Consider the following 17,555-nt stretch of genomic DNA (forward strand, 5'->3'; position numbering starts at 1 on the left):
TCCTGGTGTTAGGTGGCTAAACAGCCCTGACACGACGGCCCTCCGACGAGACAGGAGGTTTGCGCAGGCCCAATAAGCCGCCTTTATAAACAACTATTACGAACGACATAGAAGATAAAACGACTCGATACAATCGGCAACGACCTAGGCGACGAATAAAGGATCACGATTGGAAGCTTGGAACATGGAACTGCAAGTCGCTAGGATTCGCAGGTTGCGACAGGATAATCTACGATGAATTAAATACCCGCAACTTCGACGTTGTAGCGCTGCAGGAAATCTGCTGGACAGGACAGAAAGTGTGGAAGAGCGGTCATCGAGCAGCTACCTTCTACCAAAGCTGTGGCACCACCAACGAGCTGGGGACCGGCTTCATAGTGCTGGGAAAGTTGCGCCAACGCGTGATTGGGTGACAGCCAATCAACGCAAGGATGTGCAAGCTGAGGATTAAAGGCCGTTTCTTCAACTATAGCATCATCAACGTGCACTGCCGCAGCTGGAGCAAACATACGATGGATGCCTTCTGCGGGACGTCAAATCGTGATCGGTGACATGAACGCTCAGGTAGGAAAGGAGGAAATGTATAGACCGGTCATCGGACCGGATAGTCTGCATACCGTATCGAACGACAACGGCCAACGATGCATAAACTTTGCAGCCTCCCGCGGAATGGTAGTCCGAAGCACTTTCTTCCCCCGCAAGAATATCCACAAGGCCACATGGAAATCACCTAATCAAGTAACGGAAAACCAAATCGACCACGTTCTAATCGACGGTAAATTCTTCTCCGACATCACGAACGTACACACTTACCGCAGTGCGAATATTGAATCCGACCACTACCTTGTTGCAGTATGTCTGCGCTCAAAACTCTCGACGGTGATCAACACGCGTCGGAGTCGTCTGCCGCGGCTTAATATTGGGCGGCTACAAGACGGTAGATCAGCCCAAGACTACGCGCAGCAGCTGGAAGTGGCACTCCAACGGAAGAGCAGCTAAGCGCAGCATCTCTTGAAGATGGCTGGAGAGATATTCGATCCGCCATTGGAAGCACCGCAACTGCTGCACTAGGCACGATGGCTCCGGATCAGAGAAACGACTGGTATGACGGCGAATGTGAGCAGTTAGTGCGGAACGGGTGCGGAATAGACAAAACTCGATTTTCCGGAGGAAAAAGCGCTAGCAGGAAGATACAAAAAGGGCGATAAGCTGGATTGTAGCAACTACCGCGCAATAACATTGCTGAACGCCACCTACAAGGTACTCTCCCAAATTTTATGCCGCCGACTAACACCAATTGCAAAAGAGTTCGTGAGGCAGTACCAGGCGGGATTTATGGGTGAACGCTCTACCACAGACCAGGTGTTCGCCATACGTCAGGCATTGCAGAAATGCCGCGAATACAACGTGCCCACACATCATCTATTTATCGACTTCAAAGCTGCATATGATACAATCGATCGGGACCAGCTATGGCAGCTAATGCACGAAAACGGATTTCCGGATAAACTGATAAGGTTGATCAAGGCGACGATGGATCGGGTGATGTGCGTAGAGGGTTACGGCAAGGTGATGGTCTTTCGTGTCTGCTATTCAACATCGCTTTGGAGGGAGTAATACGAAGGGCAGGGATTAACACGAGTGGTACGATTTTCACGAAGTCCGTCCAGTTATTTGGTTTGGACGACATTGATATTATGGCACGTAACTTTGAGAGGATGCAGGAAGCCTACATCGGACTGAAAAGCGAAGCTAAACGGATTGGACTAGTCATCAACACGTCGAAGACGAAGTACATGATAGGAAGAGGCTCAAGAGAGGTCAATATAAGCCACCCACCACGAGTTTCTATCGGTGGTGACGAAATCGAGGTGGTTGAAGAATTCGTGTACTTGGGCTCACTGGTGACCGCCGATAACGATACCAGCAGAGAAATTCGGAGGCGCATAGTGGCTGGAAATCGTACGTACTTTAGACTCCGTAAGCCGCTCCGATCGAATAGAGTTCGCCGCCGTACCAAACTGACTATCTACAAAACACTTATAAGACCGGTAGTTCTCTAGGGACACGAGACCTGGACGATGCTCGTGGAGGACCAACGCGCACTGGGAGTTTTTGAAAAGAAAGTGTTGCGTACCATCTATGGTGGGGTGCAGATGGCGAACGGTACGTGGAGGAGGCGAATGAACCACGAGTTGTATCAGCTGTTGGAAGAACCATCCATCGTTCACACCGCGAAAATCGGAAGACTGCGGTGGGCCGGGCACGTAGCCAGAATGTCGGACAGTAATCCGGTGAAAATGATTCTCGAAAACGATCCGACGGGAACAAGAAGGCGAGGTGCACAGCGGGCAAGGTGGATCGATCAGGTGGAGGACGATTTCCGGACCCTCCGCAGACTGCGTGGTTGGCGAAGTGCAGCCATGGACCGAGCTGAATGGAGAAGACTTTTATGTGCAGCACAGGCCACTCCGACCTTAGTCTGATAATAAAAAATAATAAAAGGTGCGAAAGCAACAATGCTTTTCGTAGAAATATTTCAATAGAACAGAGGAGTGCACAAAATTGAAACACATGCACCGTAGTTTGACGCCATTAGTAGAACTCTTAGACAGCAACATGTCACACACAAGTACAACAAAACGCAGCCTCTAAATCCCTGAAGAAGATGTAATAAACACCGAAACGTCGGATAGTTGACGCAAAACCCATTTTAGCTTATCATAAAGACTGAAAGAGTTGAAAATACCGTCGTCAAGTTGTTGACGAGATTTAAATACCCTTCGAAATGTATCGACCTAATATAATATTGTTTCTGTAATAATGCACTCATTTACATCAGTCATTGATCTCCAATGTCTTAAATATCATCTACCCATTTTATCGGGGAATTCTGAAATTATTTCTGAGTAGTTGCGGTCACATACTAAACGAGCAACTGAAATCAAATCGAATCGTTATCAACTGATACTTTTAATCTTGATTGAAATTGATAATAATAATAATAAATTGTTTAGCCCAAGCTGGTGCATTTTGTGTGAGGCCTAAACAGTATTCTTCCTTATTAATAAGAAACGTCCGTCCACCAAATTCGTCTAATCTGCCAAACTCGGGTATTCTGATATCAGAAGATCGTTAACACATATTACTTTTGATATTTCATTGAACTGATGGAACTAGCAGATTAGGAATCTTATTGACTAAAAATAGTCAACAAAATCGGTTAAAATTTGTCGCGTGATACCTTCAAAAGCAATAAATCCCAACCAGCACCCTGAACAACATACAACTATTCCACTGTAAATTCTGCACACGCGCACTTGCGGTTGATCGCGTTTCATTCATGGATAACTTCCCCGCCAACTATCCACGTTTATCCAAATGTAGTAAACAACACATTCAATCAGCTGCTTCCAACTGGTAGTGGTTGCCTCCGGTACGGCGAATGATGCTTCTTCGCGACCGAAACGTAAACAAACTTCTACGGGTGGTTGTGCTGCTGAGTCAGCCGCACATGGTCCCCATACCGTGCGGTTTCATAAGAGCAATGCTACCGCTCTGTACCGCGTCGACCAACCAACCTGTTGTCGTATATCTACCCATAGAAGCGAAATCGTATATGTGCTGTTGTAGTCGCGCTCACATGGTTTACAACTCAATTGGCCTTGACGAACACCAGAAACTGTTCGTATCCAATTTCGAGAAATTCAAAATGTGTTCTTGGTACTAGTTCACGTGCAAATAACGATGCCGGATTTGATGTCATCGTATGTATGCAAGTGTTGCAATCGAATATCCAAACTTGCATCAGCGCTGCAGAACGCTGCTTCCGAAAGGGGCTTGACCTACATTCAGATCCTGCACGCTATCGATTTCTCAATTAACTTCCCATCAGTCGAGCAGGACGGGGTCCTCTTCCGTGTAGGAACACTTCGCACAGTTCAGTGTAACTTAGTTCGCGTAGTGGACGCACCACCCACTTGACACTGATCTACCTACCTAAGGCGAATAAAGTTTTATTTTTAGGATTGTTCAAAATCCATACCGCGTGTGTGGCTTTCTATTTTTCATATCCATAGCAACGACGCACAGTTGGGTGGTGGTTGCGTTTCTTACTGCTGGTGCCCAGTGTAGGTTCTTCTTCGAGGTAGCCGGGTCACCTCTAGAGTTATCGTGTCACCGCCGTTGTGCATCAATTTAGCGAATCCAAAAGCAAGCAGGGGCAAGCCCTAAAGTAGCGACCGCCGTCGACCATCGTGATCGTGCAGTGCGTGTAAGTGAATATTTTAATTATGCTGAATTATGCTATACCTACATACCTGCATTCCATCAAAAATGTTGCAGAACCAACACGAATTGATTGAGTGATAAATTACGTAACTAGATTGAAATAGTTACATGTGATGATTATGACTATATAGTTGGTGCTTTGCAGATTTGTTATTACTTACTGAAGAACTATGGATAGCTTTCTTTCTATTGTGAGGCAATAGGATGTATACTTGATTCCACGTACCTACAATTACATTCGAACGGAAAAATGAAGAAAAGAGTAGTGTTCAGAATATAAAATCTATGTTCCATAGGTGAATGAATCAAATAGCCACATAATGCAATTGATATATCAGTGCATGAATGATGTTTGTTTTATTTATTAAGATCTTACTAGTCGAATGAAATAATGAAAATAACGAAATTAATAGAAAATAAACCAGATAGCTTACCACAAGGGCATATGAACTGTTGTTATTCAGTGAAATTTCTTAATTTAATTTTCGAAATTTATCATTCCAATTGAGTAAGAAAAGATATCGAATTAGATGTTTTTTTTTTCAATTTCAAGCTATTATAGCTATTATAGAACATCGAGTAAATAAGAGATTGATGTATTTGTTGTGCTAAAGACAGCGCAGTATACAATTTTGACAAAAATTGCAGAACAAACTTACGCGTATGTGCTACGCGTCTTCAAGGCAGTTTACATACAAAAAATCGACTTTCTTCCAAATCTTCATTTCTCGCAATGTGTATCCCTTCCGAAAATCAGCACACAGCAAAACCTGTTCACTTCATCGCAAACACAACATCACACAGTTTGTTCAGTGGTTCTTCATTATTCCCATTATTCCCTTATTTTACTGGTTGGTGTGAACAAATAACAATTCAAATAACTTACAACGCAACTTAAGATCAGAGCCAATGAATTGAAGATGCAGCAATATGCCAATAAGGGCCGATGTCCACGTAGCGGTTTTGAACTTTGCGTGCACGCGGCGTCAACGCAATTGCGGTACGAAGTACCCAACATCAATAGAATCATGCACACGCACTTGCGTTAACGCGGCGTCGACATCGCGTCTTATTTGCGGCGAGAGCTACCGCACAGTCACCGCAATTCCACAGGAACGCAGCGTGCACGCGAGTATTTTCTTGACATTTCTCTATTATTTTTCTTTCCAACAAGATTTCTAATGGGAAAAGAAAGAATCTGTCAGAGCGAAATCAAAACAAACAAAACACTTCGCAAATCAGTTCATTTTGGTTTCGCAAATTAGTTTGCAAATAACAAAAGTTTCCAAATCTAACTTCTTTAAAATAGTGCTAGTGATAGTTCGGAGCAGCAAGTGTTTCTTCCGTTCCTATGTTAATACCAGTCGTGATCAAAACACCTCTGGAAAGAACTGACAAGCAAACATCCCAGGGTGGCGAATAGAGTTAAAGTCAACGGAAATATGTGCGCGATAGTGTAGTGACGTTGATTGTATTGTATTGTACTAACTTTATCAAAATAAATTAATTTCCGAACAAATGGCGATGAGACAAATTTGGACTGAATGATGGAGCAGGCAAAATTCAACCAAAAAAGCGCATTTCGCGGAACTCTGTATACACCAAAGAAGGCGATAGCAGTTCCGCCATGGGAAAAGTTATAAAATGTAAGTTTGATACCGTATATTGTCGGCGTAGCACCAAGTTAGAATTCGGAAGTCGGGACTTCCGAACCGAACTTTCTTCCGAAGTTTTATTTGTCAAACTAATTGATGCGTTGTTTAGCGCATCTTTAGGGGAATCCAGCGCACTACTTCCGAAGTTGGGAAAGTTGCCTGTATCTGGAGATAAATCCAACTTCGGTATAAAAAGCGGTATAAATTACACAATATCTTAGCTTTTCTATTGCTGATAGATGTACATGTTTCTAGGAATGTCAACGGAAGCATGTCGTCAAACCATGTGGATTGCAATTTTAAAAAGAAACGAGACCAGATGATGAGATGGTGGCGAGCCACAGTAAGACCCCTTGATCAGTGCGACTCTTCTAGTGTTGTGGGCAACGGTACTGCGATCGGTCCGTGTTGCAGTGGAGTGAAAATTTATTTAGAGTACCAAATATGTAAGAGCGGCTGCAGTATCAGACCAAAATGTTTAATGACTTTTTTATTAGGGAATAAAATGATTCGTAAATAAATAAATAAATAAATAAATGAAACTTATGAAAAATCGTACCCCGTATATCACAAGACAAGACAATTAAATGTTTGGATCCACTATTTTTCAAGATTAATCTCCCCATATGAAGTAATAAATTTATGTTGGAAATAAAGAACATTATGACATTGTAACAATATTTATTTATTATGATTGTAAAAAATATATTGGGATTATGCAAATCAATACCAAATTTCTGCCTCTCTGTCTGTATTGAGAACGTGTTTTTAAACAATCGGATTGTGTTGCACGATTTAAATTTCACAGATCTACAATTAATTTCGAAAGTTCAAACTTTTCATTTTAGAAGTAATGGGAGACTTTTAAATCGACAGTGAATTGATTTTTCTACTCTCTACTAAATAGCATCAATGGAACTTTTTATTTTGGGATAATACTGAGTTACTGTCTCTAGTCTGCCATCATATAGGTATGTAAAAACTCATGACATGTTTTTAATAGCATTACCCATCGATTCTTGTTCGGGGGCAATGAGTTTCATACAAATCAAAATCAAACTTTTATAGGTTTTGTTCTATTATTGTCAGGGTTTTTTTTATGATTGATTATGCTCAAATTTGGCCTAAACATTCTTTGCATATAAAAGTATATTGTGGGAAAATGTCATAAAATTCGGTTGACAAAAACCCCCTGGACAATAATAGAACAAAACCTGCCAAAGCCTCCTTTCCCCTACTTTAAATATTTGACGTTTGATGTCTTCATGTGAATCGATAACTCGATTCATATTGGAAGAGAATGGAAAATGACAGACTGCCAACAGCTGGCAGACGAATGACATTTGGCGTGACAGATAGATTTGACGGTAGAAGTTTTGCGGCAAATTACCGCTTGTCGTGTGCATTCCCAGCCTCATTCAACGCCGAGTAACGCTGCGTCAACGCAGCTTGAAAAACCGCTACGTGGACATCGGCCCTAAATTAATCTCACCAATGGACCACAACTCGGAAACCGCTGATTTTATTCTTGTCTTAATTTTTTGTGATGTTTCTTTGTCCGGAATAAAATTAAGACGTATTTAAATCTCCCCTCTGAAAACGGGGATTCACAGTTAATGCGAGTTATTGTTTCCTGACGGAAGTGCGATCGAAAAACATCTGCAAACAAAGAGAGAAAAGTCGATGGAGAATAATGCGCATTCCAAATCTAATGACGGTGTCGTAAATTCTAAGGCAGAAATTTCATATATAGTAATATCAGCGGTATGAGTGCAACATATCTTGTTTATTTCTTAATTTGCGAATAATGAGGACATAAGGAACGTACGTACTACCCATGATTTAATAGTTGACGTATCAACCATTGCACTTTCCGATGTAATTGGGATGATTCACGGACAAACATCACAAATTTAACACATTTCAACCCATTTTTGAAACAAATGCAACGTATCGATGTTACCTACCTGGATACCTTGTTGGCTACAGCGTCGATACTCCTATGCCTGGCGTATTGTAGAGCTCTATAATCGTCGGTCTTGGACGATGTTCCTCCAGTTTCCCCGAACGTTCAGGGTCCCCAGGTCCGATTCCACCGCGTGCAGCCAGCATGTTCGTGGCCTTCCACGAAGTCGCCGGCCCCTATCTGGTCCTCTGTTAAATGTTGTTTTCGCTATTCTTTCTCCCGATATTTGCACTAAGTGACCAGCCCACTGAAGTCTGCTGTTTTTATACCATTCAGAATATTTTCTTTTTCGAGACGAGCCAGCCTCGGGCTGAAAGTCTCGATAATAAAGAAAAAAATATATATATTTTCTTTTTTGTATACTTGATACAGCAAAAGATTCATGCGTCTGCGCCACACACCATTTTCTAATTTTCCTCCGAGTATACTACGCAGCACTTTTCACTCGAAAACCCCGAAAGCTCTCCGGTCGGCCTCTTTTAACGTCATGTCCATAAAGGGCCACTGATAGAATCAGAGTTTTGTATAGAGCAAATTTCGTTTCCGTCTGCATGTTGCGGGACCTAAGCTCCCAAGCAACACAAATCAGACTAAAATGGTTGCCGTAACTTCATTGTGACTGAATCTGGTCACATAGGAGATGCAGTAACCTATGTGGAACATCTGTGCTGCTAGGGCTGGTTACGTAATCCGTAAAAGGCACTATTCGCAGCAGCAATACTGTCGCGACCGAACCATTGAAGCTACGATTAGCAGTGAGCGATGTAGCACGCTACTTGCTATCGGAGCTAAGTCTGCTACCTCCGACGGCGATTCGATGGCGGAGCAAAATGCGGTGCTATCCGCTTGCTCGCCATCGAAGCCGTCGGGAACCTCTGCTTCCTCCGGTGACATTTTTGACCAGCAGAGGGCGGTGCCACCCGCTTACTCACTGGCCTTATCATGTCACCGGGAATCGCTGCTACGTTGATCGAACCTACTCCTGTAGGTTCTGGTACCAGTTGGTGATGCCGGATGCCGGATGCCGCTACGATGTGTCCTAACACATTCGCCAAAAATACTCGAAGTTGCTTACAGTGATTCGTACAGTACATTTTTGCTGCTATTATCATGTCACATTGTTTGTACCGGACAGTATGTTGCACAACATTCTCTTGTGACAATTATAGTGTTGTAGACACATGCCATTCATGGCAATGAATGTATTACCCGCGAGTCGTTCGTATCATGTGACAATATTCGTGCCGCCTGTGAATGTATCGCTATCTATTATGATGGTAGTGCAAAATGAATGTTCTGAGTAGTCATAAAAGCTATGATGCTTTTAGAAAAAGTAAATTAATAAACAATTTGTTTCGTTTGACTGCTTTGGCTCCACACTTATTACGTAAAGGCTTATGGCAGGTGGTGTAAGAACAAAAATAATTTATAATGAAACAACTTTTCATAGGGGAGGGGGTTCAAACCCCGGAGAATTCACTTTCGTACTGAGTGTATCGTCATTTTATATCCCGAGTAAGATTTCTCAAAACAATAAATCGTCAAACGATGAGACACTTCTTATATATTTAAAAGCTATTACTGCTAAATATAATACTAAGAACGTGTTTACAGACTTAAAAATCATTTAAATAATTAAATATTTCAACTATTCGAGCCAGATTTATTTTTAACCTGTTTTTGATTATCTAATCTAACTAAACAAAATTGATATTTCTAGATATTTAAAAAAAAAGCACTAAAAACCAATATAAAAACAAAAAAAATAGGCTAGTACGTATAATTGTGTGATAAGTAATATTATTTTCTTGGTTGAACCACATTTTTTATTTCAAAATTTTGATTTTTATTGTTGAAAACCTAGGTAGGGAAACTGGGGTAATATGCACCCTCGGGGCAAAACGACCCATTTGCCATTTTTAATACATTTTCAGCAGTTTTTCCAGAGTACTAACAACAGCGCATGTAGTTCGGAATATGCCAAAAAGTCGTTTTTCACCGGGGGTGCATATTACCCCAGTTACTCCTAATTCCACTAGCGGTGATGATACCTTTGTCCAAACAATCGATGCATTCCAACTATAATTGCCTACCTTAAGGCGTTTACCGACGCTTGCTTAGGGAAGATCCATAAAGTACGTCACCCAAAAATTGGTGATTTTCAAACCCCCCTCCCCCCTTCGTCACATTGTTTGTAACAAACCCCCAAAATTTTTGTATGGATCGTCACGCTGCTCAGAACCCCCCTCCCCCTAGAGGTGTGACGTACTTTGTGGACGGCCCCTTATACATAGATAAATGATTGAAACGTTTGATCACAGACAAACAAACATAACACATTGAAAATTCACTCATCACATTCATCGTCGTTCAAATACTAACGACATCTGTTGATTTCAGTTAGTTGGGCAAATCACGAGCCAGATGGCGGTAGTGAGTAAACGTCAAACTAGAGCAAATCCGATGCGAGCGCCAAGAGTGATCGATTAGCCAACTAATGATTATTTGAATTGACAGTAAATCAGTGAACGATGGAAATTTGACGAGTGTTATGTCTGTTTGTCTGTAGTTTGATGATCAAAGTTACCCCAAATTGAAGAGTCAAAAAATACCAAGAACAATTGCCTTATACGTTATACATGTAGCAGTACTCGTTTTAAAAATATGAGAAAAGCCACTTACGGAGGAAATATGTACAAAACAATTAAAAAAATTATCAATGTTCCCCCGGATCACGGCACTATAGATCGTGGTAACGGAATGATTGATAGAAGCATAATTCGTAACCTGATTGCAGTTCAGGATAGCGATCCGTTTATTGATACTATAGTAGGCACATATACTGAAGTCGTAGTCAACGCTAGATGTTAGCTTAGAATTTTTAATGTGAGAACGAACGTCGTCAGCACAAACAGCATACTTCTTGAAAAAATATCAGCATAAACACTTTCAAGGACACATGTTATGGTCATATTGCTTGGATTTTTTTTTCAAATGGTCCTAATTGATTTTGAAAAAGATGCACGCCGAAAAAAGCTAATAATTCAATATCGATAATCCGTGAACGTGAATTTTAAAATAAACTTAAGAAACGGCTCAACGAAATCGATTTCTAGTGGTTTTTACTTGCGTGAAAGAAAAAAAACATTTTGTTTAAATTTTGGGTAAACCGTTCATCTTTCTTAAATCTTTCACTTGCTGTGTATATGCAAATCGAGTTTTCATAATATTGTAATTATTGTTCATTTCCCGTAAAATAGGAAATTAAAGTTATAAATCCCAAAATCCGCGTAAAGAGCTCAGCTTTATTAACTGTATTATTTTCAAATATTTAGCTCCATTGGTGATGCATTCATCACCTTCAAAATTATATTCCATTAGTTTCATTTGTGACACATATTATGTCGCATAGAAAAATGTCACGGTAGCTTATGACTTTTTTTTCTGTCATGCTACAATAATTTGTGTTGCATGACCGTCACATATGCAACACGTGACCATCAACAGATTTACAGTTCAAGACAGTACATTTTAATCCACTGGTTGCTTAGTGCATTTGTTCATATCTAAAGGTATATGACACATGTTCCGGTAGTGATGGATGGGTACGCTTATGTCCGATGTTTATACATTGTTGCCGTATTTCATTATCAAATTTCAAACCATAGAATCGTAAGCGTTACGTTACGTTGCTTACTTTAAAGTTTATAGCCATGCATATCGAGCTTTTCAGGGAGTTACGCATATACACTGTATGTCACTTTTTCAAACCAGCTTGTTTTTTACCAAATTATTCATATGACTTGAATTTATATTATATGCTGTCAATTTATTCTACACACTCTTGGGCTAACACTACAACTTTTCTACTTTTCTAACACTACACTACGTCTTTTCACTTTACGGAAACGTCAATGTCACATGTCACAAGCGTTCCAAGTTCCCCATCAAGCACTACCTCAGCACCAACACCATTAGGTCTTCCTCTATCGCTACCTGCCACCATGTACTTTGTCTTGGAAGAGTTAATGGTTAAGCCTATCCTTGTCCTCTCCCTCTTCAGTGGGAAAAAAGCCTCCACTACTGCTCTGCGATCGATTCCAATAAGGTCGATGTCGTTCGCAAAGCCCAGGAGCATATGCGACCATATGAGATGATAGTGCCGTTCCAGATCTCCAATCTCCCAGATCTCCTAATAGCGTCTTCGACTGCAATGTTGGACAATAAATGCGAAAGTGCATCACCCTGCTTCAATCCGTCTAAGGTCACAAACGAGGTTGCCACTTCGTCTGCAATCCGAATACTTGATTTCGAACCATCCAACGTTGCACGTATCAGCCTAATCAGTTTCGCCTTCAAGTTGTACTCCCGGAATTTATCAAGGATCATTCGCAGGCTAAACATCTGATCCGTCGTTGATCGGCCCTCACGAAAACCTGCCTGGTATTCGCCGACGAATGACTCATTAAGCGGTCTCAGTCTGTTAAACAGGATACGCGACAAGATTTTGTACGCCGAGTTCAAAAGAGTGATCCCTCTGTAATTGGCACACTCTAGTCTGTGCCCTTTCTTATAGATTGGGCATATGAGGCCATCCAACCAGCCGGTAGACAGTTCTTCATCCTCCCATATTTTCTGGATAATGTGGTGGATTGATTGATGCAACTGCTCACTTCCGTGTTTGAGAAGCTCGACCGGGATCTCCTTCCGACCGTCCTTCTCAGCAGCTTTACTGTTTTCAGCTCATTTAGAGCCTTCTTAACCCCGCCCAGCGTTGGCGGTTCCACAGCTTGACCGTCGCCGGCTATGTCCATCCTGCTCCATAATACACCTTTATTTTCACCGTTCAATAAATCTTCGAAGTGCTCCTTCCACCTGGCTGCCACCATAGTCTTGTCTGTCAGCAAATTCCTCTCTCGGTCATTGCACATGGCGGGCACCGGCACAGTCTTATGCCGCGCGTTATTGACAGTTGCGTAAAACCTCCGCATATCGTTTCTATCCATGTTCTCCTGCGCTTCAGCTATCACACTCTCTTCGTATTGTCTTTTTTGTTCTGCGGAGGATTCGTTTCTCTTCTGCCCTTGCTACACTGTACCGCTCTCTATTGAAACTGGTTCGAGCCACCAGCATTCGACTCCTCGCAACATTTTTCTCGTCCGTCTCTCGCTGGCACTCCTCATCAAACCAACCATTTCGTTGGCGTCGCTGTGCAGTGCCTAGCACTTCCTGCGCTGTTGTAGTCACAGCTTCGTGGATACTTTCCCACAATCTGTTGACGTCGCCAGATTCGGTGGCATCTCCTATCCGCTCTTCCAGTTTCTGGTGGTACTATTCAGCAACTCCTTCAACTGACAAGCGTTGGATATTGTGCATTCATTATTTCGTGAATTCATGACGTTGGAGAGTCACGCCCGAATTTTTGCAACTACAAGATAGCGATTCGAGTCGATGTTCGGACATCTGAAGGACCTTACATCTAAAATCCCTTTTATATTCACTCAAATTTTACGATATTCGGTTTTTAAACCTCATCCGTACGATTGCAGTTTAATACATTAAGAGAAACCAAACTAACATGCGTACACCATTCTTTTACATGAAATCGAGTCATTTTGCACCACGTTCGGGCTGTAAGCTTCTGTTACATTCCAAGTGGTGAATTTTTTTAAACCGTTAAAACCCTTTTATTCGATACACCGTGAACATGTGTTATGATATAAAATAAACATTTCGTCAAGTCTGGCAACATTATGAATTCCTTTGGAAGTCCCTCTAGAATTCCTTTGGAAGTCCCTCCTAGAATTCCCTTTGAAGTCCCTCCAAGAATTCCTCCGAGGTCACTGCAGGAATTCCTCCGAAGTTCCTCCAGGAATTCTTACGGAAGTTCCTCCAAGAATTCCTTCGGATGTTCCTCCAGGAATACGTTTGGAAGTTCCTCCAGGAATTCCTTCGAAAGTTCCTCCAGGAATTCCTTCAAAAGTTCTCCAAGAATTCCTTTGGGCGTTCCTCCAAGAATTCCTTTGGGCTTTTCTCCAGGAACACTTTCGGAAGTTCCTTCAGGGGAACTCCTTCAGGCGTTCCTCCAGGAATACTTTCGAAGTTCCTGCAGGAATTCCTTCGGAAGTTCCTGAAGGGATTCCTTTGGAAGTCCCTCAAGGGATTCCTTTGGAAGTCCCTCAAGGGATTCCTTTGGAAGTCCCTCAAGGGATTCCTTTGGAAGTCCCTCAAGGGATTCCTTTGGAAGTCCGGAAGTTTCTCCAGGAATTCCTTCGGAAGTTCCTCCAGGAATTCCTTCGGAAGTTCCTCCAGTAATTCCTTCGGAAGTTCCTCCAGGAATTCCTTCGGAAGTTCCTTCGGGAATTCCTCCCGAAGTTCCTTCGAGAATTTCTCCGGAAGTTCCTCCGGGAATTCCTCCGGAAGTTCCTCCGGGAATTCCTCCGGAAGTTCCTCCGGGAATTCCTCCGGAAGTTCCTCCGGGAATTCCTCCGGAAGTTCCTCCGGGAATTCCTCCGGAAGTTCCTCCGAATTCCTCCGGAAGTTCCTCCGGGAATTCCTCCTGAAGTTCCTCAGAATTCCTCCGGAATTCCTCCGAAGTTCCTCCGGAATTCCTCCGGAAGTTCTCCGGGAATTCCTCCGGAAGTTCCTCCGGAATTCCTCGGAAGTTCCTCCGAGAATTCCTCAGGAATTCCTCCGGAAGTTAATCCGGGAATTCCTCCGAAGTTCCTCTTGAATTCCTCCGGAAGTTCCTCGGAATTCCTCCGGAAGTTCCCCTGGAATTCCTCCGTGAATTTCGGAAGTTCCTCCGAATTTCTCCGAAGTTCCTCCGGGAATTTCTCCGGAAGTTCCTGGGAATTCCTCCGGAAGTTCCTCCGGGAATTCCTCCGGAAGTTCCTCCGGAATTCCTCCGGAAGTTCCTCCGGAATTCCTCCGGAAGTTCCTCCTGGAATTCCTCCGGAAGTTCCTCCGGGAATTCCTCCGGAAGTTCCTCCGAATTCCTCCGGAAGTTCCTCTGGAATTCCTCCGGAAGTTCCTCCGGAATTCCTCGGAAGTTCCTCCGGGAATTCCTCCGGAATTCCTCCGGAAGTTCCTCCGGGAATTCCTCCGGAAGTTCCTCCGGGAATTCCTCCGGAAGTTCCTCCGGGAATTCCTCCGGAAGTTCCTCCGGGAATTCCTCCGGAAGTTCCTCCGGAAGTTCCTCCGGGAATTCCTCCGGAAGTTCCTCCAGAAATTCCTCCAGAAGTTCCTCCGGGAATTCCTCCGGAAGTTCCTCCGGGATTTCCACCGGAAGTTCCTGTCTTGTTTACCAACATTTATTTATCTCGTCTCATTTCTACATTTGATTTTTATTAATTTATTTGGTATCAAATTAGGTAAATAGTAGGTCTACAAAACTTTCTAGAAACATTCCTTGATAAATTCCAAAGAGATTGTCAGTTGGGATAAGCAAAATTCTTTCCTAATTCCGAGTAATAGACATTTTAATATGAAAATAGCGCTCTACCGCGAGAGAGCTTCCCTCAGAACTTAAGCGCAAGCGTAAATCTGTAAAGGCTGTTGATATCACTAAGTAGACTAAGTAGATAAATGAAAGCTAGTCGGAAGAGTTCAACAAGAAAACCAGCAAAACAAAACGGTTGGAAGTAACCCAGAAGGCATTCTCTGTGAGTTGTGCAGATGCTGCTTCACAGATTTACTAGTTGGAATTGGTTGGATGAAATGTAAGGTATGGTTCAATACTTAGGGTTCCGACATAAAAAATGATCAATTGTGCCGTTCGTGTGTACAATATATTGAATGATATTAACCAACGATAAAGTGAAATAACATTAATTTGATAAAATAAAAAATGAAATTAAATACAAGAGTCCGTTATTTTTAAAATAAAAACACTACGATGATAAAAAACAGATTTAATTCAACAAACTCACAGGAATCTCTCAAAGCACCTATGACTCTATGTATAATGCACGGTCCTCCGGAACTCCTTCAGAGCCAATAACATCCTTTGCTGAGCTTTTCTGTTAAAATCTCAAGATTGTCCACTTTTCCCCTTACCAAACCATTTTGCCCCGTCGAAAAAAAATTAAGCTATTTGAATTATTTTGTCAACGATCAAAACTACGCATTCATATAACTTGGCCATATTTTTAAATTGTGGTATGAATAATCAATGAGTCAAATTTTGAAGCCGATGTATAATCAAAATAATTAGCTTATTAACAAAAACATAAACTTCATCGATGCTTAAAGTGTCCAATTTACCCCCAATACTAATGTATGAATCTAATGAATATTTTCCCAAATCTCTTCTAAATAACAAATTTCGACTGTTTAGAAAGGAATCTTATTTCTACTTCATTACACCGAAAGCCTTAACCTAAGTCACAGATAATACACTATGCCCTAGAATTTTATCAAATTTTTGTTCAAAACTTTACGATTTTTTTCTCAGAAGTTGAGCTTACTAATATAAGTTGCAAAATATCAAGTAGTTCTGATAAAGATATCAATGAGTACTTAAATTAATTGAGACGAAATTTTTATAAAATTTATTCCATAAATGACGTTGAAAGTTCGTGCATGGTGCGACAGAAAAATTATTGTCTGCTCTTGTTTGTCGCCTAGTTGTGGAGATTAGTGCTCCTAAAAGTGTGATGCTGCTTTAAAATTGTATTTTAACACGATTCACCTTAATAGACACGCAATTACAATTTTTCAGTCTAAACCACACATTCACACCGGAGTCACTTTACGCTAAGATTTAATTGTTTTTTATGCGCATTTCTTCCGCATTTTTGAAATGTCATTTTTTAATATTCAAAATTTTATCGGATTTGATCTATTACGGACTTACAAGAATACTTTATCCGTCATCGGTACGTTACGTTTTAACCTAAGCGATCACAGGTTGAAATGATTGGAATATGCAACGTTTGCCCCCAAATCGAATTAAACGCTTACGAAAGTGCAATGGTTATTTATTACGTCAACTATGAAATCATGAACAGACTACTTGTTAACACTAAAATTGCAAAATGACCTTTACGTCAGTTTGCCAGATTACGGCAGGGCAGTAAACAAATAATGAAAATTATCTGTCTTTTTTCTGTCTTATCTGCCTGTATACACACATATGTATAATTAACAGAGATAGATGTAAATCGTGCCGTAATGCGAACTAGAACAACTAATTTCGATTCATTTTCATTCTTTTATCCCAATGTGCAGCGTAAACATCTCTAGCCGAACCATCGAACGCTGCTTATAACAAGAACAACACCACCAACGATGCTTACAACGGCCAGTAAACACGTGGTTGCCACTGCGTCGTCATCCGCAATGATATCGTCTTGTGCGAAATTATTGGCCCCGGCCCCATCGTTGAATTCTGCCGTCCTAATGCGACGGCTGGTGGTAGTGGCCTCGACGGCACAGCAACGACTACAAAGCCATCCCGCCAGCGGCAGTTGGATGTCACCGTCCTCGTCAGTAACCAGCGAACATCGGTGGAAGCAGGAAGCAGCACGCGGATTCGATTCAGGATCTGGCATACTTAATCGAAGAGGTAAGCAGAGTTTAATTGTTTTCTAACGTAATTCAAATTTTTTTATTAACTGACCAAGTGTACAGTTTTACTGAAT

The 17,555-nt window shown here is 41.7% G+C and overlaps 2 protein-coding genes and 1 long non-coding RNA gene across 4 annotated transcripts in view; 2 read left to right on the forward strand and 1 right to left on the reverse strand.

Moving 5' to 3' along the window:
* Window positions 1-17,555, reverse strand: part of LOC134210767 (ADP-ribose glycohydrolase OARD1-like) — a 35,170-nt gene that overhangs the window by 969 nt on the left and 16,646 nt on the right. The window contains exon 1 of one of the 2 annotated variants that reach the window (XM_062687023.1): window positions 4,320-4,341. The exons of the other annotated variant lie outside the window; for it this stretch is intronic. Coding sequence (XP_062543007.1) covers window positions 4,320-4,325 — 6 coding nt within the window. The 5' untranslated portion in view covers window positions 4,326-4,341. Of the gene's footprint in view, window positions 1-4,319; window positions 4,342-17,555 lie in introns of those variants that run through there. 2 annotated transcript variants of the gene reach the window in all.
* Window positions 3,935-17,555, forward strand: part of LOC134210765 (uncharacterized oxidoreductase YjmC) — a 30,024-nt gene continuing 16,403 nt past the window's right edge. Inside the window, exons 1-2 of the mRNA XM_062687020.1 lie at window positions 3,935-4,273; window positions 17,143-17,479. Of these exons, the coding sequence (XP_062543004.1) occupies window positions 17,203-17,479 (277 nt within the window). The 5' untranslated portion in view covers window positions 3,935-4,273; window positions 17,143-17,202. The remainder of the gene's footprint in view (window positions 4,274-17,142; window positions 17,480-17,555) is intronic.
* LOC134215042 (uncharacterized) lies at window positions 5,588-6,498 on the forward strand. The gene is made up of 2 exons (XR_009980010.1): window positions 5,588-5,936; window positions 6,201-6,498. It is a non-coding gene; the product is annotated as an uncharacterized LOC134215042 (long non-coding RNA).

The sequence above is a fragment of the Armigeres subalbatus genome, chromosome 2 (assembly GCF_024139115.2).
Source record: "Armigeres subalbatus isolate Guangzhou_Male chromosome 2, GZ_Asu_2, whole genome shotgun sequence".
In the NCBI taxonomy this organism is placed as follows: domain Eukaryota; kingdom Metazoa; phylum Arthropoda; class Insecta; order Diptera; family Culicidae; genus Armigeres; species Armigeres subalbatus.